Here is a 22,431-nt window from a genome sequence, read left to right on the forward strand (position 1 = left end):
TATATAATAGTTCTTAATAGTTTAATTTCTTAGTTGCTGTATGTGAAACGTGCTTGCACACGTCCCTGTTTACAATATACATACATAAGTGTACATGTATGTACACACATGCATACTTTAGGAGTTTAGTTGTACGGTTTGTTTGACTGTAAGTTTTATCAGTCGCTTATCTGTTGTTTGCTTTGATTTTATCGCCAACGCTAATTTGACAACTGTGACTCGCAGCTTCCCCCTCTTGACAGGGATCATTTATAAGAAACACTTCCAGTTCACTTTTGAACGTTTTCTTGTGAAGGTGTCATTCAATTTTGTGTGTACATCGTTTTGTGTTCATCATTCATTTGGATTTTAGTTCACAATGTCGAGAAACGAAGATACTCCAATTGCGACGTAAGTGAGATACAAACATGCAACAGCATGAATCGAGGCTGTTAGAACATTTCAATTACAAAAATGCATTTATATACATATGTACATATGTATATATGTATATACAATGTATACATGTGCATGGTACTCTGTGAATAGATTGTAATAAATTAGCATAAATATGTAAAGGAAGTCCAGTGGCCAAATGATCTGCTAATTTATATTTAATAGGCGTGAAAGTAGCCAACTCTGAACCGTGAGTCCTAACAATTGGCGCGTGTGTAAAATGAATTTAAAGTTAAGTAGTTGTAACATGTACATATGCATGTATGTATGTATGTAGTATGTACATATGTAGATATTTTCGTTAATTTTTTTGTTGACCATTTTCTCTCTTTTTTGTTGAAATTACTTTGCAAACTTGCAGAGCAAGTAGTTAAGCGTCATTTGCACTTTTCGTGGTAAAAAATTATGCCACCTCAGCCACTTTCCTTCTTCCCACATTACCAAAGTGTACGGGCTGAAGAACCAAACATCTCACACACACTTACGTTCACGCATGCACTCACGCACATCTGACTCACATAAAGTAAGAACATAGTATGTACTAAATACGTATATGTTCATATGTATGTACATATGTACATATAAATTTAAGCAGTGTAAACTTGCAACGGCTCTGTTCTCAAACTGTTGATGCGAGGACGCTTTTCGGCGTGCCATTAAGTAGTCGCCGTAGTTTTGGCTAAGTAACAAAACTTCAAATTGAATTTTTCCAGTTTTTTTTAGCACCATCAAAAAACTCTTCATACACTTTGTTCGCCTCAAAGTATTCCCCTTTCTACTGGAACATATATGTTCCAGATTTTCGGCAAGAGCTGCACCGCATATTTTCTACAAGAAACGTCGAGTACAAATTCCGCCAGCGCAGCCGAGGGAAATTTAAATTTCCCTCGGCCAGAATTTATACTCGACGGTTCTTGTAGATAATCAGTTCCGCATATACGGCAAACTGAAGTGATAAAGTCATTTCGCATCTTGTGTCTACACATGACGGAACTGGAAGAAAACTTGTATATTGTCTACGAATAAAACACAATCGGGTAGTCATACCTACATACATACATACTTACCTACATAAATATGTATACATTTATGTATACAGTGAGAGAATGCGAACACATGTGCAGTAAATGCTTTAAGTGGAAAATGCTTTCACATATACACAAGCAGGTAATTCTCTTTTGAGCTTGGTACTGATTTAACGTATCCATCTGGCATTCGTTAAAAAAAATCAAACAATTAAAGCTTTGAAGCATAAACGACACTTTACGCGAATTGATCACAACTTTCATACATATGTATGTATGCATGTACTTGTACATTTATTGCAGAAGATGCAACAATTACGGGACAACGCCAACGCCGCTTCTACAGCCAACAGACCGGAGCTGCAGTGGCGATAACAACAACACGCCACTTACAGTACCCTCACAGATTTTCTGTTTGCATGGTCGTTCAAATAACATTGAAGTTGAAGGTAAGACTCTTCATAATGTTCTAGAATATAGGGCATGTGAACTATGTAAGTATATCGTAAATATACCAAATAGGAAGTACACCTTAGAGTCAGTAAGTATATGTATGTACATATGTGTGTACAACGATCATAAACATACGTACATATTTATGTAAAATTCTTTCATTCTCTGATTCAACAACGCACAACGTGAACGGTAAATCCTTTTCTTAATTCTTTCTGCATCCGTTTTTTTTTTACCGTTTTTATTTTTAATCAATTGAATTTCAGCGCCAAATTCATAAGCTATATCAAACGGTTAAACACACTATACATATTTAACCTGGTGTTCGTGTTAATACATAGTCGAGTTTTGGCACTTCCCTTTACACACTAGTTATTGCTTAGATTTGCTCTTTGCTTTTATTGTATACATATGTATGCATATAAACATCGACTCGAATATGTGAGTGAGTCTCAATGTTGCTAGATTTCAGGCATGCAAGTAAGCTAGATCTGCTGAAAAAACATGCTAAATACTAAATGGTTTAAATATACCAAGTCATCTGTAAGAGCTTATTATAATTTGTTCAATTGCAACGTATTGCATTTATTGCGTCCATGGTAAGATAATAATTGTATTGCAAACAAAGTTACTTCTTCAAATGGATTTCTTGAGTCAAGGATTTTATCCTACTTTCTCGCACTACATTATCTACATACATTAAAATTGACTGTTTTTGAAGTTTTAAAATTATGGGACAGTCCAAATAAAAAAAACAAAGTAGGAAAGTTACAGTCGAGTGTGTTAGACTATGAAATACCTTCTACTAATTTAAACGAAAACTATATTTGGACGAGACGATAAAGGCATCCCCGACTGCCAGTCGTGCCTTTCCATATGAAACACTTGAGATCACGGTAATTGAAAAATTCGATTTTTGAGGGCGGAAGTGTGGAAAAAATCTAAAACAAACTGGATTACAAGGTGTTGCTGAAAACTGAATATTATAGCTCCATATAGTCTTTGAGATCCGGTGTTTCATACGGACATGGATATCTCGTCTTGACAGTTGACGCTGATACTACTGAATATATATACTTTATATTGCATACATTACGAGCAGGCAGAAAGTTAAACAGGCTTCTAAGAATATAAAATAATAATTACATATTAATAAAATACAAGTATTTATACAAGTCATTAAATTCAATTTAATTGATGTTAAGATGTTTTAAAAATTTGTAACTGATGTAATAAAAAATATAGCAGGTAATAGTTTGATAAAAATAAAAATATTTACATACATAGCTAGTTTTATATAATAAATATATTTAAGTAAAGCAATACCCGGGAAAAATGTTTTAAAATCATGTTTTTGTCTTAGTACTAAGAATTTTGGTCTCAAAAGTCCGTGAAAAATTATATATTTATTATTTTACCAATTTTTGATTTAAATAGCGCACTCATTCAGTTATTTATTCAGTTGTATGTTAATCACCTTACGAAATATTTATCAACTCTTAGAATTTGCCTCAGCCTCAAGAATTTGCTCAACAGCGATGAATTTACAAAAATATATAACATAACTAATTTTCACAATTTTAAACAAAGCATAAGCAGTTAGGACACGGCAATGTTTTTATTAGGTACGACTCGTACCGTACGAGTAATATAAATTATGCCTGTTTTTTTTTACAATTATGGAAAAAGAGATGGCAGTTTTTATACCCGTTACCCATAGGGTAGAAGGGTATTATAACTTTGTGCCGACAGGAAATGTATGTAACAGGCATCTTCGACCCTATAAAGTATATATATTCTTGATCAGCGTCAACAGCCGAGACGATCTAGTTTGTTTCAAATTTTTACCACGCCCACTTCCGCCCCCGCAAATCAAAAAAATTGAATAACAAGCGTAATTTTAAAGCTAATTTTGTTATATATAGTAATAACTATAGTAGTTATGATTCCAGAAAGTTTGGTTGCGATCAGATAAAAATTGTCGAAGTTATTAAAGATATACTTTTGTATGGGCAAAAACGCCTACTTACTAGGGGTCTTAGTTGCTTTGGCTGACAATCTGGTATATTGTGCCGTGTATGGTATATTTTGAATACGGCACTATGTCGATATACCAAATATATCATTAGGTATATTGTTAATATTTTTGCAGTATATTCGGTATATTTTGAGAATAATACCGCAAAATATATTGCTTTTAATCAAATTGGGTAGCGGGTATCTCACAGTCGAGTACACTCGACTGTAGCTTTCTTACTTGTTATATATAATATTTGACAAATGCGTTAGATCGTTAAGCATCGTATTAACTAAACTTCAAAAAATATATGTATGAATATGTATGTGTTCAGTTTGAAAATCGAAAATTATTCGCAATTTGTGTGTTATTACCCGGTAATGCACGCTATTTGACAGACGACTTGGAAATTGAAATGAGTGACGGCCGTGTTTATCGTCAAACGAGGCCACGACAATGATGGTGACAAATTCATTTTGTCTGGAGTTAACCCAGATGCATGGAGGAGACGGTGAGCAAATTTTCTCATTTCCATCACACTGCTGGTCGTTTCTACCCTACCTACAATTTCCCTACAACGAGAAGACTTTTTGTATTCGGTGTACACTTCGTCATCAATCAGTTAATGATTCCGAAGCTTGGTCGCAATTTTGTGGTAACTAGTAGAAGACACGAGGCATGAGGATTGCCACCAGCAGATGTGTAGCCTGGGTGTAATCACAATTTATGCTTGTACTATTGTCATCTGCTATAAATTGCGAGAATAGACTCATTATTTAGGTATGACAACGCAGTGTAATAAATGTTCCGCTTATTTCTCTACAACGAAAATTGGGAAAATGGACTACAAACTATGTAAAGAATATTCTCCTTCAAAGTCATCCAGCTGCTCTGTTTTAATTTCCTTTTCCGTAAGTGAAGCTTGAAAAATAAGTGCCAGTTCCTCTTTCCTTGTTGGAGTTATTGACGAACGAACTTAACGACATTACATCAGGTCTAGCCGGAGCTCGTTGTCGACTGTTGGCTAATATTCAATATTCCATCTACCTCAGCAGTTAAACAGTATTTTACGTTCTGTTACGTTCACGTAGACGTAGTCTATTCATGCTGGTGCAGATATACATACATATGTATACATATACGTGTATGTATATATGTATATGCATAAGTATATATATATGCATATGTACATATATGTATATGTATAAGTATAAGTATAAGTATAAGTATAAGTATATGTATATGTATATGTATATGTATATGTATATGTATATGTATATGTATATGTATATGTATATGTATATGTATATGTATATGTATATGTATATGTATATGTATATGTATATGTATATGTATATGTATATGTATATGTATATGTATATGTATATGTATATGTATATGTATATGTATATGTATATGTATATGTATATGTATATGTATATGTATATGTATATGTATATGTATATGTATATGTATATGTATATGTATATGTATATGTATATGTATATGTATATGTATATGTATATGTATATGTATATGTATATGTATATGTATATGTATATGTATATGTATATGTATATATATGTATATGTATATGTATATGTATATATATATGTATATGTATATGTATATGTATATGTATATGTATATGTATATGTATATGTATATGTATATGTATATGTATATGTATATGTATATATGTATTATATATATAATATATGTATATGTATATGTATATATATATGTATATGTATATATGTATAACTTGGTCTTATTTATTATTCTTAAGAAAAAGATTTAATTTCAACTACATACATATGTGCATAACTCCGTTGATTTTATAAATTTGTTTTTATATAATTAGTACTGTGTATGTGTGAAACTGATCTTAAATATTTCAGGGTGAGTACATATGTATGTGTCAGGCATTCGAGGAAGAGTGGGGCCTTCAATGAATAAATGTCAAGTAGTAGTGGGCAAACAGGGAAACGCCTTTCGAGTGTTATGACAAACTTGTACACACAGACGCAAGCAAACAGAACGACCAAGGCGACCAATTAAAGATGCAGATGAATTGGTGTTATTTAAATTGCAAGTATGGTGATTTTTATGCATCAGCTGCAGTGGTAACGTTAACGATGGAAATGAGGGCGTCCAGGTGGACTCACCCTGAACCAAGAGGCAACTAGCTGGTATGTGTGTGTGTGTGAAATACGCTGAGGCCATTGGGAATCCGTACCTGTATACTTGGGATATGCATTGGAATTTAATTTCGCTGCTGACATTGTGTTGGAGTATAAGACGCGTTTTTTTGGTTCGGGCAGGATGGCTAAGTCGACGTAAGAGTGAGGCTGAATTCAAATGAAGAAACCGCGCAACGTCGAGCTACTAGCCAAGCATATGCACATTCTGTATTTCTGCTATGAAATGTGTGATTCGTGCAGCTACAAATCCTTACTTCCCTGAACTCTGTTTCCAGGGAATAACAGAAACGGGCACAAAATGAACTTGGTAAGGGACAAGTAGGAAGAGAGCAAAGGAAAAGAGTGCAAAGAAAACGCAACGGAAATGACAAAGCATGATATACTGCTGCGACAAATGCAATAAAGAATTTAATAGACTGCTCCTGGCCGACCCCACGCGACCTGACCAGACTCGACCAGAGAAAACCCGTGGAAATGTTTTCGCTGACTCCAAATCATACATCCCCAGCTCCAGTCCAGTGTGAGCCCTTACAAAGTCGTGTATGAGATGGTCTTCCCAAGCATGACAACCAATGCAAACAGAGTTAATGGTCATAATTCACGTACCATGTTTAATAAAATTAAATGCCTGTTTCGGAAATATGTAATCGGCATAACACTTGGGCAAGAATGCTGCGAAGAAGTGAAGTAATAAAAACACAAACAAAGAGATAGGGGCAATTGGTCGAGATCAAGGAGTAGGTAATATTCCAGTGGTTTTGTTTTGTATACTCTATTTTTCCCTGTCCATATTAATGAGAACAGTAAAAAATGGATGTCCACAGTGGCCATGAACTACTGAGGATTTTGGAAACACTACAGCTTTCCTGTTTGCTGTTTAACCTTCTTAATATGGACATGAAAAAAGTAAGAAGCGTAAAGTCGAGTGAGCTAGACTCTAATCTAAAAATATACCAACTATTATGTTGTGTTTGGCATATCGATATAGTACTACATTCAAAATATAATATAGAGTACACCATATACATACCAGAAACAATATATCGGAGATGCCTTCTTCTGTCTGTTACATACATTTCCTTCAATACGCTTCTACCCTGGCGTAGCGGGTACAAAAATATATATACCCAAAAAATAGGGCGTAATTTAGTTGCAGCTTTAATTGCAGACATGTTTATTTTTTATTGAATTTACTACAATTGTTTATAATAAAAATATAATAATAATTCAACTTTTACTTTCAGTTCGGGACCATTGTCATCGGGCACGTAGCGAGGGTGTGGACTTAAATGCGCGTCGTAAGCTTATTATTGCTAGTATACTGTGTTTGGTGTTCATGATTGCGGAAATTGTAGGTGAGTTAAGTCACTTATCCTGGCCTAGTCCACAACTCATTAAAATCGGGAAGTTTTATGTATTGAATAATGAATGAAAAATGGATGAACAATTAAAAAAAAAAGAATACATAGTTGCAATGGGTGCCAGGTATATTGAATCAAGCATCTCTGACTCTTATACTCATGTTTGTTTATATTATATTTCCCATTTTTAAATGATTTTAAATTCCCAAACTGATATGATTCACCTAAGAAAAGGAAAAGTCAATCAATCAAACCGTAAGAAGGGAAGATGTCGAGACGATTAAGAACTGAGCACAGGAAGTGCAACAATATGGTCATCGGATGGGCTTACAGTCAGTCGTCGTAGCGCCAGTTTTTTTTCGTTTGATTTAATATTTAAGCTCCAGCACTGTGCCAGTGTTGTTATTGCCTTCACCCGCTATAGATGTTAATCGCATTGCCATTACCTACAATGTGCCATCTAAAGCACATTCCATGCCATACTCATTCGGTTTACATTCTGCATTTTACGATTTGTTCAAATTGAAATTGAAGGAATTGTCGATACGCTTGCTAAAATGAAAAGCTCCCCCTCTTTGGTGTTTTGGTAGCCAGGCGACTGCTGTTGGTGAATCTCGTTTTTGGATCTGCAGCTTAATTTTGTTGTATATTTATCTGTTCATGTGGCAGGAGGCGTCTTATCGAACAGCTTAGCCATTGCAACAGATGCCGCACACTTGCTCACCGATTTTGCTAGTTTTATGATCTCACTGTTTGCCATCTGGATAGCCGGACGTCCATCTACGCAACGGTAAGTGAAAAAAAATAAATAATGTGGGGAACATTTTGTCAACAAATATTCATTAAGTTTGTGACGACACTTTAAGTTCTCTATTCTTATAAATTTCGAAGTTTATTATTTAATAGTAATCAAATTTTCAGGAATCATAAAGACGTTAATTGTAATGTTATGAACGAAACAAACAAAATCTAGTTTTAAAATTACTTATGCTTTATGTTTGGTCCGCTTATTTGCATTTACCAATTTACAAATTCTTTTTTTGGTTTTTCAAATCATTTCTGTTTTATAATATTAGTACCATATGTATTTATTCACAGTTCTACCGTGATACTTATATAAAAATTGCATTTGCACCCGCAAATCAAGTATGCGTAAACCTCAAGATACAGTATAAATAATCGAAACCTTAGTCCTTATGATTCCTGAAAATTTGGTTAGTTAGATAAAAATTTTAGAAGTTATAAAAAAAAATGTAATATGGAAGAAAACGGCTGCTGCTGTCGTGTTTTAATTTTCTATAGTTGACATTTTTTTTATATTTTGTACCTTTTGAATTTAGTATTGAATCGATATAAGAAATATAACCTTAGGTATATGTATTTTTATGTTTGTCCTTATATGAATTTGGTATTTTTCTAAGTATCGCAATGTTTTGCTTTTATTGAGAATGGGTAGCAGGCTCGACTGTAGCTTTCCTGGTTACTATACATAAATTGAATCTTTCCATAGCGGACACTTCTATTAAGCGGACATATGAACTTATGTATGAATCTACATACTATACATATGTATATGAAGTTCTTTGTCGCAATTGGAGAATGACTATACAAACTTCAGGCTAAATGGCAATCGACTATCGCGAATATAAATATATGTATATCGCATATCAATGCCATCAACGAAATATTCGAATTGCTTTTTGCTTTCAGAATTTTGTTGTTTTCTGTAGCATCACTCAAAGTTTACAAAAGCCCACTAAAATATTGAAGAGAAGGACAAAGAAAACCGGGGTGTGATCATGATACAATAATACAAAGGTAGTCCCGTCCATGATACAATTATATAATGTATAATTATATAATGTATAATTGTATCATGGTCCCGTCGGCAAAAGCGCTCCCTGGGCTGTCTGGATGATATCGATATTCGAATTGCAAGCGTGGCCGCACAATGAATATCGATAGCGCTTTAAATACAAAATTGTAGAGCAGGAGCTTATACCTTAATTTAATTTTGAATTGGTTAATGCTTTTATTTGTATAAGTGCGACAGTGCTGTGTGTTTACAGATACACCGATTGCACATGCATTGTGTAAATAAGTTTGCTTCAGCGTAAAAATTTTAAATTAATATTTTAATAAGTTCATTAGATGCAATTAAAAGATCGAATTATGAAAAATTCAAATTAATTTTTAATGAAAATATTCATTTACTTATATTTACAGAATGAGAAACCTTTTAATTACGAATATACTCATACATATATACATATTTATACCCGCTACTTTTAAGGTTGAATAGTATTATAGTTTTGATTTTGTCTGACTTCGTCTCTGGCTAATTAGACGAAAAGCCTTTTTACCAAATTATTTCTTTCTTCTGTTCTTATTCTTTACTTCTATTCTTGCTGCAGCGCATACTACTTGTATTTGACCGTTGCACATTTTTCAATTGGTTTTTGGAAGCTGCGTTTCGTTAGTGGCGTTACATGAAGAAAAATTCTAAGGCGACCAACCCATCGTTGTGGGTTTTTCAACCATTTTGTTTGTATTCTCGTTCTCGTCCTCAACTGGGTCCGCATGGCACGTTCTGCTCATTCATGCAAAAATCTCACTCTGCGACTCGACTACAGCCACAAAGTGAATAATGAAAAACTTTTGCAATTTCAAGCGTGTTGCATGGTAATTTTGTAAATTTTCTGGTGCTGCCTCTCAGAGTTTCTGCATCTTCTTTTTTAGTATACTCGTTGCTGTTGCAGTTGCAGTTGCCATTGCCATTGCTTTTGGAGCATGTGAAACGTCTGGTTTTGAGGCTCAGTTTATTGTTGGACTCGCCTTTCTCTTCCACCCTTGCAGTACGCTCCTTAGTCTCGCAGCAACTACTTGCAAATGTTACAGCTCCTGCACCCATTCTGGTTCTATTCCCTTCTCTATTGCCGAGTTGACAAGCCTAATTTATCAAAACAAAACACATTTGCACAATTGCAAAGGCAAATTCAGAACACAAACGGAGCACTGCACATTGCACACTGCACACTGGTATATAAATGCTATCGAAGTAGTCGGGATCAACAGGGAATTAATGGTAACAAATAATGAAATCAATTGTCTTGAATAACTGTGTACTACTATGAAACGATGGCGGGAAATTAAACTACATGTGTATTCAGACAATTAGGAAATATTAATTAATGCTACATTACAGTATACTTCTTGTTATTTTTATTTAGAATACAGCCCAATGTGCCATGACACGACTGCCTGTATGAGGTGGCAACGTCGCTGGCGAGGCTCTCAACAGCAGTCGCCACGTTGTGCCTTTGGTTTCTTTGCAGTGACAGAAACTGAACCAAGGGGACCGGCAGGCGGTCATTAAGCAAATGGCTGCACTTTCAAGTTGAAAGGGAATCTATACTCGTACTTGCGACTACATAGGCATATTGTACATACATACATATAAATTATAATATAATATAATATAATATAATAAAAGGGGCAAAACGAATGTTTGCTGGAAATTAAATTGTATTGTTATGCCGAGGCCTTCGTTTTCGCATTTTGCGTTTTATGTAGGTACTGCCGGTGTCTAATTAGTTAGAAGGCAATGTGGCGGCTTGCCTAACAGCTAACTAGCAACCGCCAGATGGAGAGGCAAAATAGTTGGCATTTCCACTATTTCAATTTTATAACGAGAGTGGTGTCCTCTGTTGGATGGTGTTTTAATTGAACAAGCGCCGTCGTCATTCTTCAGGTGTTGACTGTGAACCCACAAAAAATGTCCGCACATGCAATGTGCTCATTACATTAAGGAACAACTAAACTAAGAACCCAACCCAAAATCGGGCACTCCCTGCATTAAGTAGAAATCCGAGACACTCAAATTAAAAAAAGCTTTTCCCATATTTTGTATATATTCATACGAGCATCTTAATATTTCCTCAATTTCCTCCTTGAAGAATTTTTAAGAATTCGCAGTATTGTGGTAAACAAAAATATTTCACTACTCAGAAACTAATTATTTTGAAATATATTCTCACACTGCCGTTATAGTTTATCAGGCATGCTCCGGTTTTCACTTTCGGTTTTCGTTTTGAAATCGAAATTGGACATACAAAAGACATTTTTTCGCGTTGTTTACTTTTAACCAAAACACAAGTCAGCTGTTTTAGCAGTAAAAAATGAAACGTTCCGATAGCAAAACGATGACCAAAAACGTGTGAAAACCGGAGCACCTAAAAACGAAACTCTCGGTTTTGGTCCCAAAACGAAAACGAAAAGTGAAAACCGGAGCATGCCTGTATAAGTCGAAAAATGTGTGTTTTTGGTAAAAATTTGGAATATTAATTTTAAAGTAAAACCTCAGAAGCTAAACAAATTCCAACCGAAAACAAACTTTGAGAGGTTTTAGATGCCACAGAACCGAGATGGAAGCGTTTTTCAAATCTCAATGCATAGAGATTTGCCCTAGTTCTGTAATATTTAACCTGTTGTGTAAAAGCTCAAAGTTGTTTCAAATGTTTGCCACGCCCACTTGCGCCCCGCAAATAAACGAAAATCGAAAAACAAGCGTAACTTTAGAGCTAGAGCTGTGAATGGTATGTACAATTTTAACTATAGTAATTGTGATTCCTGAAAATTTGATATGAAGAGAATATGGTGTCCAGGTTATGATATTAACGTTTTGACTCGAAATAAACGACTTTACTACTCGAGCGTTATGAATAGGAGCATTCTCTTGTTGAAAAATCCAAGGAATTGGTCCAGAGAGATCATTTAATTTTGGAAATACGGACTCAAACAATGTTTTGAAGCGATCGCCGTTCATGTTTTGATCGATACAAATCAAGTCAATTGTTCCATAAAACGTGATGGCAGCCCTCGCCATTACTTCACCTTCTCGGCTGTGGTGGCGACTTAAATATTAATATATTAATATTATATATTAATAATATATGTAGCTCATCTTTTTGCAAAACGTGATAATAATATTGAAAGCCATCGGGGCCATCTAAATTAAAACGTTTTTCATCAGTAAAAACAAACGCCAATCATTAAGCCGAGTGGCAGATTGAACATTCCACGTCTTATATTCTTTCGCGAATTGAAGCCGTTTTTCTTTGTGTATTGCATTCAGAGGAGGCTTTTTCTTGATTTTTCGACGCTTTAGGTGTTCTGAATTTTTAATTGTACGCTTGCTTTATTTCGGCTAAATCCTTAATCTTAGCTGCGGACTTAGTCGAATGCGATGCAATTCTAACAATTTTGTGTACTGTTTGTTCAGATAGTGCTCTTTTTTTTCTTCTGGATCTTTTAAATATCTATCACCAGTCCTGGAGCTGCGATTTATCTTGATTGGCATAGAAATTTCTAAAAACTTCGAATGTACAGTTATTTTTTCGCAAATCAACCAGCTATGAGCACATATTTTTCGAACAAGATTCGAACTCTGATAAGAAAAGATTTTTGGACAATCTTTGTAGAATAAGCATTATTATAAATATAGCATTTTATTTAAAATAAAAGTTGGTGCGTCAAAACCTAAGACCAGCAGTGTATACAAGCTCTCCATTTTCTTGGACTATTACTAAAGCAAATTATCTTCTACTTTTTTAATCAGGATGTCCTTTGGTTGGTATCGTGCAGAGGTTATTGGTGCCATTGCTTCCGTGTTTATGATCTGGGTGATTACTGGAATTCTGGTTTGGCTGGCCATCGGTCGTCTCATCAACGGTGACTATGAGGTGAATGCCAAGATCATGCTGATCACATCGGGCCTTGCAATTTTGGTTAATGTCATGTAAGTATAAAAGATTCGGAAACCTTGCAAATAAATTTTATGTCGAATGTCGCCTGATGCTGGCAGCTCCCTTGGGCAATTGTCCAATTGCAATTGGCGCAATCAACTAGCCGACTATTGGGTACCAAATGGGTCAACAATGTAACTGTGGCAACTCCGTTGGCAGGGCGACAATATGCAGCCATCCAACCAACCATTCCTCCTGTAAATTGGTAGTATCCACCTCTTATTGCGGCAAATTTCTCCACATTTTAGCGTCAACTTTTTCCGCAAGTTTCGAATTTTTTGCGGCAACAAAAGGCAAAAGCAACTACAACGTTCACTGCGACGACGATTTTGTTGTGTTTGTCTTGGCTAGTCCCAAGGTAGAATTTTGCTAGTGCTCTATTTTGAGGGTGAGTCCGTTGGCTTGGGCTTTTACTTTGTCAACTTATAGATAAACTTACCATCAATTAAAATTAACTTTAGTAACATTGAACACTCATTGAACTAGAATATGTGATTTTCGCGCATACTTTTCTTTAATAACTTCTAATCATACGTACATACATTAAAAACACATAATGAAATTGTTTAATTCATATGTAGTATGTATATAAGGGCTTTCGTAAAGAGTATTTGATATTCAACAGATAGATCTTTTAGATTTTATAAATTTTTTTTTCATTCTTTGTTTTGATTGCAACTCATGCAGCACCTGCAACTGTAGTTTTCAAATACTATTTCTTGCTACTCTTCCTACATCTTTTATTCCTACTACCCCTACCCGTAGCCGTTACCCGAATTGCCTTATAGCAGTAGCCTTTAGTGTCTGCTTGGTCACGTGACCGTCCAAGTATAGTTTTTGGCGAATAAATCGAAACGTTTCAATGCTTGACACATGCTCATATACATGCATGTCTGTGTGCCCGTGACGATGTTGTATGTGTATTCGTATAACGACCCCCCTTGTAACCTATTCCATTCCATTTTGTTCCGTTCCGTTCATATTGCTTGGAGTAGCGCAAATTTTCCAGTTGACGTTGGCGAATTCAGTGTTTGCCACTTGAATTGTTTGATTACGTGAATTGATTGTGAAAAACGTGCAACGGCAGCAACAATAACAGCGTCGACGATAACAACAGCAAAAGCATCATTTGAAAAACGCTTTTCTACGCGGTATGGTAGTGCTGTCCGGTTGCCGTTTTGGGCTATCTTCCGCCATCAGAGAACGGGAAAATCAAGTCAACGCTTTAAGCGTTACTTGCGTCAACGTGTTTCGCGGCACGTTGAATAATTAAATGAAATGGTCTCCTTTTTCAGTTCGTCCTGCACAAGTCGATGTTCTTGGTATTGTTATCTTTGGTTTTAATGTTGCTTTTGTGGTGGTTGCTTTCGCATTTGAAGGTTTCAAGGATTTACTTAGTAGCATTGAGAGGAGTTTAAATTCAATTAGCAAAAGCCATGGTAAGGCACAAACTTTGTTGAGTTTTGTTGGACTTGCCTATGTTTAGGTACAACAACGTAAAACGTGAAGTACGAACAACATTTACAGTAGTCGGGAGCAGCATAGAGAACTGGTTTTTGATGGAATAGCTGAAAATGAACAAAACGAAACATCGAAATATTAATTAGAAATATCAAATTTAAGTCGAGAAATCAAATTTTATATTTCTTATACGCAGTAATAAAATATAAAAAAATTGTTGGTGACCTTATCAACGCAGCGCAGTGTTTTCAGCAAGCCTTTTTTATACCCGCCTTCCATAGGATAGAAGGGTATTATAGCTTTGTACCGGCTGGCCCTTTTCCGACCCCGCAAATCGGCAAAACTCGAATAAAAAGCGTAAGTTTGAAGCTAGAGTCGCGGTATATGCAATAACATGTGTAGTATTTGTGACTCCCGAGAATTTGGTTGCGATCAGATAAAAATAATTTTAGTTATTAGAGAAAAACTTTTGTATGGACAAAAACGCCTACTTACAAGGGATCTTAGTTGCTTTGGCTGAAAATCTGGTATATTTTGCACTCTATCGTATATCGGTATATTTTAAGAATAATGTCGCCAAAATAATATGAAGGGTATGTTTCAAAATAATACTAATAAATAAGTAAATAGTACTACTAGGTGCTAAGATGGGCATTAAGAGGAGCGAATTTAAGGTGCCCGATACTTTTTCACTCACCGCGCTACCATCGTGAAATATATAGGGTGACAGTTTAACGAGCAACTCAGACGGCTGACATTCGCCAATATCATCCTCGAGTCCCAGTCACATACTATGCTAGATGGGAGAGGTGGTGCTAAAAGGGCGAACCAAGATATGTGCTAATATTTATGTTCCTGTCAATTAAATCAGGACATGTTGGTTGGCGCAAGTAGCAGAGGAGCTTGGGTTTGTTTTGTTGCCTTTCGCGATGGCTCGTTGGCTTGCCATCCTAGGCTCTGGTTGGCTCCGCTCAACAGCTCTGCTGTAGCTATAGGTAGCTAGTCCAGTCATCTCTGGTCTCTGTCCTGATGTTGGCGTTGTCATGGCTGCAATCATTTGTTGGCCTCTAACGAGGCGAGTAAAGATGCCGCAAAATCAAGGGGAATGCTTCATTGCGCGCTACAAATTTCAACGACGCAGTTGGAACAACAATGGGGCGCCAAATGACTACACAGCACAGCATATGGGGAGTAGCATATGGGGAGCGAGAGAATGAAAGAACGAAAGTGAGACATTGGGGTAGAAATTTTGCAGCAAAAGCATTGGCATTTTTTTCGCTTGAGGTCACACACGCAGTACTTAGTCGTCTCGTGTCAAGTTTTGGACGGGAAATGCCTTGAGTTCAAAGTCGAAACTCCTTGCCGGGAAATGGGCTAATCCCGACAACTAGTATAGGCGCAGTTACTAATTCCCAGTATAATTTGTTTGCTGCTCATCTTAAAGATATTAAATTAAAATAAATAAATCTTAATTGGAACATTGGTATACTACATTAAAATTATAGAAAAGGGTTAAAAATATACCAGATTGTCAATCAAAGTAATTAAGGTCCGACAGCAGCAGTCGTTTTTTGTCATGTATATTATTATTATTATCTTGAATAACTTATAAGATTTTTATCTGATCGCCACCAAATTTCTAGCTTTAAAATAATGATTGACTTTGATTGATTTAATTTTAATCGAACTGCGAGAACGCAAGTGAACGGGCCAAAAATCAAAAACACTTTCTACATGAAATAATAACAATATGCCTAAAATTGTCGGTATATTTGTTATAGTCTCTGAGATCTGGGGATATACAAACAAAGGAACATGGCTATAACATCTCTTCTGTTCAATAATGTGTACATATATATTTCTTACAAGCAGGCTTATACTAGTTTCATACTTTACTCCCAAAGTTATAATTACCCTAGGTAGTGTATATAAAAATTACACAAAGTAAAAATGTCGTTTAATAACGTTTCTGCATTTTAGCATCCTTCTGCTGACAGACAAAGGTATACGTAGTTAAGCATTGTGATAATAATTTTTATACCCGCTACCCATAGGGTAGAAGGGTATTATAACTTTGTGCCGGCAGGAAATGTATGTAACAGGTAGAAGGAGGCATCTCCGACCCTATAAAGTATATATATTCTTGATCAGCGTCAACAGCCGAGACGATATAGCCATGTCCGTCTGTCCGTCTGTGTGTCTGTCCGTCTGTCCGTCTGTCCGTCCGTCCGTATGAACACCTAGATCTCAGAGACTATAAGAGATAGAGCTATAATTTTTTTTCGACAGCATTTGTTATGTTTGCACGCAGATCAAGTTTGTTTCAAATTTTTGCCACGCCCACTTCCGCCCCCGCAAATCAAAAAAAACGAATAACAAGCGTAATTTTAAAGCTAGAGTTCCGAATTTTAGTATATAGTATAATTACTACAGTATTTATGATTCCTGAAAATTTGGTTGCGATCAGATAAAAATTGTGGAAGTTGTTAAAGAAATACTTTTGTATGGGCAAAAACGCCTACTTAGTAGGGGTCTTAGTTGCTTTGGCCGACAATCTGGTACATTGCGCCGTCTATGGTATATTTTGAATGGTGTGCTGTATCAATATACCAAACATACCATTTGGTATATTATTTAGTATTTTTTAGTATTTTCGGTATATTTTGAAAATAATACCGCAATATTTTGCCCCTATTAAAAAAGGGTAGCGGGTATCTCACAGTCGAGCACACTCGACTGTAACTTTCTTACTTGTTTTTTTTGGGGTGATTCCAAATGTTAGCACTTACTATGATTCAAGTAAAGTTCAGGGCAGAAAATTGTTGTCTTACACATGCAATTTTAGTAAATTGTAAGTTTTATATTTTGATTTCAGTAGTTTTAAAAATTTTCAAATACCTCGATGAATAAGACTCTTGATAAATCTATTTGTAGTTATAATGTTAAATGTAAAAAAAAAATATTTGCGCATTTGTTTAAAACCTTTTCTATTTGGAAATATTTGGATATGAAAACTTTCTTAATTACATCTAACGCTTAATTGCAATACAGTTGGGACTGGCTACGAATTAAAAAATCATAATTTTTGAATTTTTTCCCAGAAGAGATTTATTTAAATATCAATAACCCAATGTTTAATTAGCCACTGATATCTTTAAGTTAATGTCGCATTTGGTTTATTATTCGCAATCTATAACGTCCACATTTTTTTTTAGCTGTAACTGTTCGTAATTTATGCCAGTTTTCCAAATAGTAGATATATTGATGTCCAAATTGGAGTTGGAATGTTTTCAACAAGGAGCGAATAAATGCAGCCAGCGAACTTTCGGTAGCCACAACAGACCGGCATTTGGTCATGGCCCTTTTTTCCCAAAATAGAAAACCCATAAATCGTCGGCAAATTTAAAAATGAATACAAAGTCAATGTGCCAAGCTATTAACTGCCTGGTTCATGCTAAGCTTGTCAGGGGACCGAGGGAATAAGGGACAAGCATTGCTTTTTACTGTATAGTGGTACTGTGCAAGGATGTCAGCGAGGGGGGTGGCGAGAGAGTCACCACTTTCGACAATACATTTGTATTTGCATGCGGTGGGTGCATCTGGATCCACACACCACCGGGTCGACCGGCCGGACCTGGTTGCATGGGCGGTTGAGCGACTCGTTCACCTTCCGTTACACAAAACAAGCGCACAGTGTAACAAAAATAAGTTAATTAACAACAATTCTTGGTTGTTAAGCAAATGGGACCAAATGATGTCTGTTCAATTCCAAAGAGCTGAGCATATGCAATTTGATTGATATAAGAAACAAAAATTAAAAGTTGAAGATTTTTAATCAATTAAAAAAATGCAGTGCACTCATCGTGATCACCGATCTTACCATCTGAGCTCGCTTTTAAAATAATCGAAATTGACCCTTGTTATGTGGTTTGCAACACTGTGCGCTTTGTGTTTGTTTGTTTATTTGCTTGAGCGGCTGTTGGTGCATTAAAATGCTGAAATAAAATTCCGTACAATTGAGAAGCGTCGGCCGCATGGCAAAAAAGGCTTTTGTTTGCGTTGTTTTTGTTCTGTGGCTCAAGACTCGTGGCCGAATACCAGGAGTAGAGGATATAACAGGGTATTACGGGAGGTTCACAAAAGGGGAGCACACACAGGAGCCTGGGTACGGTGGCTTGCAACATTTTTAAGTATATTAAATTTTCAATTTCTCTTACCATTTTACCAGCATGGGCGTGCAGCTGCAGCATGGTCACTCCCACAGTCTAGGCGGTGGGCATGGTCACAGTCACAGTCACAACAGCACAAAGAAGACATCCAAATCGATAAAAGAGAATAAGATCACAGCTCATATGCATGCCACCTCAACACCATGTAGCGCCTCCCCTACCAAGCGTATCGAAGGTGGCGTCGCCTTTGATCCCGAGGATGCGGAATTGCCGGGCGCAGGACTGCCTAGTTACTCGTATCAAAATGCTAAGTTGGTGGATCCTAGCCTGGATCTGGAAATTGCTGCTGTCCTAGCAGAAACAGCTCCAGGCGCCCATCACCATGGGGGCAATGCGGGTCACGAGGCAGTCAACATGAATGTGAGGGCAGCCCTGATACACGTTATTGGTGATGTGATCCAAAGTGTTGGCGTCTTTGTGGCTGCCGGCGTCATCTATTTTTATCCCGAATATGCTATCGTTGACCCGATTTGTACATTTGTCTTTTCCATTATTGTTCTGTTCACAACGTTCACAATTATGAAGGATGCACTTTTGGTAAGTATATTCAAATTAAGTTTCTAAAAATTTGCTAGTATTTACAGCCTGGTTAAATGCATATTAGAATGCTCATATCAATCGCCTCTCAAATCTAAGTTATTATCCCGTACCCGTACGCGTAGTTTGTTCGGGCTAGCAAAATGTAAGTTCGGTATCGAAGAGTCATTTATATAATTAGCCTTTGATTTCATTAACATAGAAATGCACATTACTTACTTATGGTTTAGTTAAATTAACGCCATTATCATCTCTAGTTTGACCAACTGCCTATTTTAGCTGGAGTACGCGCCCTTGCAAGAAGTGCCGATGTGAACATTATTCGCAACTATTATTGAAGGGATATGCTATCTTTTTAGGCAGTCATGTAGTGATTCAATCAATGGTTTAATAAATAAAGAGAAACCCTGCTTAGGTGTCCGCACAGGATCAATACCGCAGGTGGTGGTTAATCAAAGGATATGAGGAAGGGTTAGACAAAAACTAAGACTAAGGCATTGCAGGTTGACAGAACATTATACCTACTTGGGCAAGACTATCAATTCTTATTATAAAGACTATCGATTCTGCGTCGAGCTAGAGCATCATAACCATCCTACTAGATATGTAAGTATTTTTATATCCGCTACCCATCGGGTAAAAGGGTATTATACCTTTGGGCCTGCAGGAAATGTATGTATCAGGCAGAAGGAGACTTCTCGCACCCTATAAAGTACATATATTTGTTATCCTTGTCAACAGCCGAGACGATATAGCAATGTCGCACTGTCCGTGTGAAACACTGGATTTCAGAGACTCTAAGAGAAAGAGCTTCGACAGCATTTTTTATATCTTAAGGTTTTAGTTGCTTTGGCTTTTGTATTCTACCGTATATTTAAAATATAGTTTTCTATCGATATACTAAACATAGCCTTCAGTATATTTTAGTATTTTTTAAAATTAATTTATAGAATCTAGTCTTAAAACAAACAAAAGGTTAACTTCTAGGATAAAAGCTCCGAATATTTTGATTTGGCGACATTTTTAAAGATTGGTTGGACGCTTGGTGATTACCTAAATCACTAGTATTTTTTGTGGTGCCCTTGATAACATGTAATACATTTATGTACAAGAAGAATTCTAGGTGAAAGTTGATGGAAATTTATTATCTCTTTCTGAACCCTGTCACACGAAAATTTTGTTATGGATTTTATGTGGATAATAAATTTACAATTTAATACTTGATTACAATTCATTACGAAATTTACAGGTACTGATGGAGGGCACTCCAAACTATATGCATTATGCCGAAGTTTTGCAGATATTCCAGCGTATTAACGGTGTCGAGCGTGTTCACAATTTGCGCATCTGGGCGCTGAGCATTAATAAAGTGGCGCTATCTGTACATTTGGCCATTGGTGAGTAACCTCGGGGAATCAACCAAACAACCTACTGGGATACCCCATAGGCGGAAGAGGGGGCTCCACATGTGTTCTGTCTGTCTGCCTGTTTCTGTGTTTGTGCTTCGTAATTATTTCAATGGATTCGGACCTGGTGTGTTGTTATGCTGATGGTCACGTCGTTGTGTTGCTTTTGGATGTGGTGGTGGCAGTGTTGTCCATTGGGTTTGGGGCATCACTTCATGTCCACGTACACAATTAGCTTAATTATTTTTTAAATTACTTTTTAAGCGCAACCAATTTGGATGCGACTCTCATCAAAGTTATCAGCGTTCATTTTGCTAATCGGTTTTGTTGTCTTGCTCTTTTTACTTTCCTTTTCCTTTACCCCTACAGCAACCAATGCGGATTCAAAACAAATTTTAGACGCAGCTACTTCGGCGGTTCATTTGAGATACAACTTTTTTGAGACAACCATTCAGATCGAGGACTATACCGCTCAAATGGAGAACTGCAACCAATGTACGGTGCCAGAAAACTAGACGATTTAAAAATTCCAATATTTCTTAGACTTACAAATTGTAAGTGTATCAGTTAATCTCCAGTCTAATATGACTAATAAATACTGCGCCGGTTTATCATAAAATTTTGGCGAGGTTGAAATCCTAAGCTTAAATCTGAACTTTGCATGGGGGAGCATGATATAAATTATTTTCCAACATATTGGTTCTGGGATAAGTTATAAATAAAACATTTGAACAGAAAAAGATTCTTATTTAAGTTCTTATCTTCATTTTAATAGTTAAGCATCCAATTCTTATAGACATTCTTCACAGTGCAGCGTGCATATTGTGTTTGCAATATCGATTCGACGATACGCAAAAACGCATAAAAGCTATTAAGCTGCCGCTGACGTTCCATAAAAATTGCATCAGCTAGTGAGCCGATCCATTGCCTCTTGGTCCATACGAAGAGCAGCCAGCAGTGGTGGGAAAGAATCCCCGGGCACTAATGCCAATTTATGAACTAAAGCCGCAAGCTGCAGTAAGCCTCCGCCAGCAGCAGCTTGTTGCCAGAATAACAGACAACTCTGACTCACCTGGGCGTTGTGCCCAAAACGCTTATGCATAATTTGACAGACGGCCATTGCGTAAGCGACAGATGTCAATGTGGACATCGAAGCTGACAGAGACATCGCACTGCTGGTGATTCTAATTATCTCAAAATTAATGACCAACGCTCCTCTAAGGGGCACATTTGACGTAAATGTGACGAAAATTGTAGTTGATGCAAAACTTCAGATAAAATTACTTTATCTATCTACCGCAATTGTCTTAAATCTTAGCCACCAAGTTTGCAGCTTGGAGGCATCTTCGTACAGCTCTGCCTACAGCCTCTCCAAGAACTGCAGCAATCATCATTTAGTTTTCGGACAGCAGCGGTATTATTTCAGGGATGCCAATTGCCAGCGCAGGCGCAGAAATTCATGTGCTAAATTGAGAGCCTAGGAGAGAGCCGGATTGTAT

The 22,431-nt window shown here is 36.4% G+C and overlaps 1 protein-coding gene and 1 long non-coding RNA gene across 3 annotated transcripts; one reads left to right on the forward strand and one right to left on the reverse strand.

Annotated features, from left to right (window-relative positions):
• Positions 1-228: 228 nt before the first annotated feature.
• On the forward strand, positions 229-21,672 carry LOC133842461 (proton-coupled zinc antiporter SLC30A2). 2 transcript variants are annotated; one of them, XM_062275556.1, is made up of 8 exons: positions 230-390; positions 1,764-1,909; positions 7,379-7,489; positions 8,165-8,285; positions 13,113-13,292; positions 18,989-19,526; positions 20,776-20,923; positions 21,302-21,669. In XM_062275556.1, exons 1-8 carry the CDS (start codon positions 359-361, stop codon positions 21,445-21,447), a joined length of 1,422 nt encoding a protein of 473 aa, XP_062131540.1. In that variant the 5' UTR covers positions 230-358; the 3' UTR covers positions 21,448-21,669. The 2 variants fall into 2 exon arrangements, with proteins under 2 accessions (XP_062131547.1, XP_062131540.1); XM_062275563.1 differs by lacking the exon at positions 13,113-13,292 and having other exon boundaries at positions 229-390; positions 21,302-21,672.
• LOC133842481 (uncharacterized) lies at positions 283-1,217 on the reverse strand. Its single transcript, XR_009894405.1, has 2 exons — positions 782-1,217; positions 283-428 (listed from the first exon to the last, which is right to left on the reverse strand). It is a non-coding gene; the product is annotated as an uncharacterized LOC133842481 (long non-coding RNA).
• Positions 21,673-22,431: the final 759 nt, after the last annotated feature.

This window comes from Drosophila sulfurigaster, chromosome 2L (assembly GCF_023558435.1).
Source record: "Drosophila sulfurigaster albostrigata strain 15112-1811.04 chromosome 2L, ASM2355843v2, whole genome shotgun sequence".
NCBI lineage: Eukaryota > Metazoa > Arthropoda > Insecta > Diptera > Drosophilidae > Drosophila > Drosophila sulfurigaster.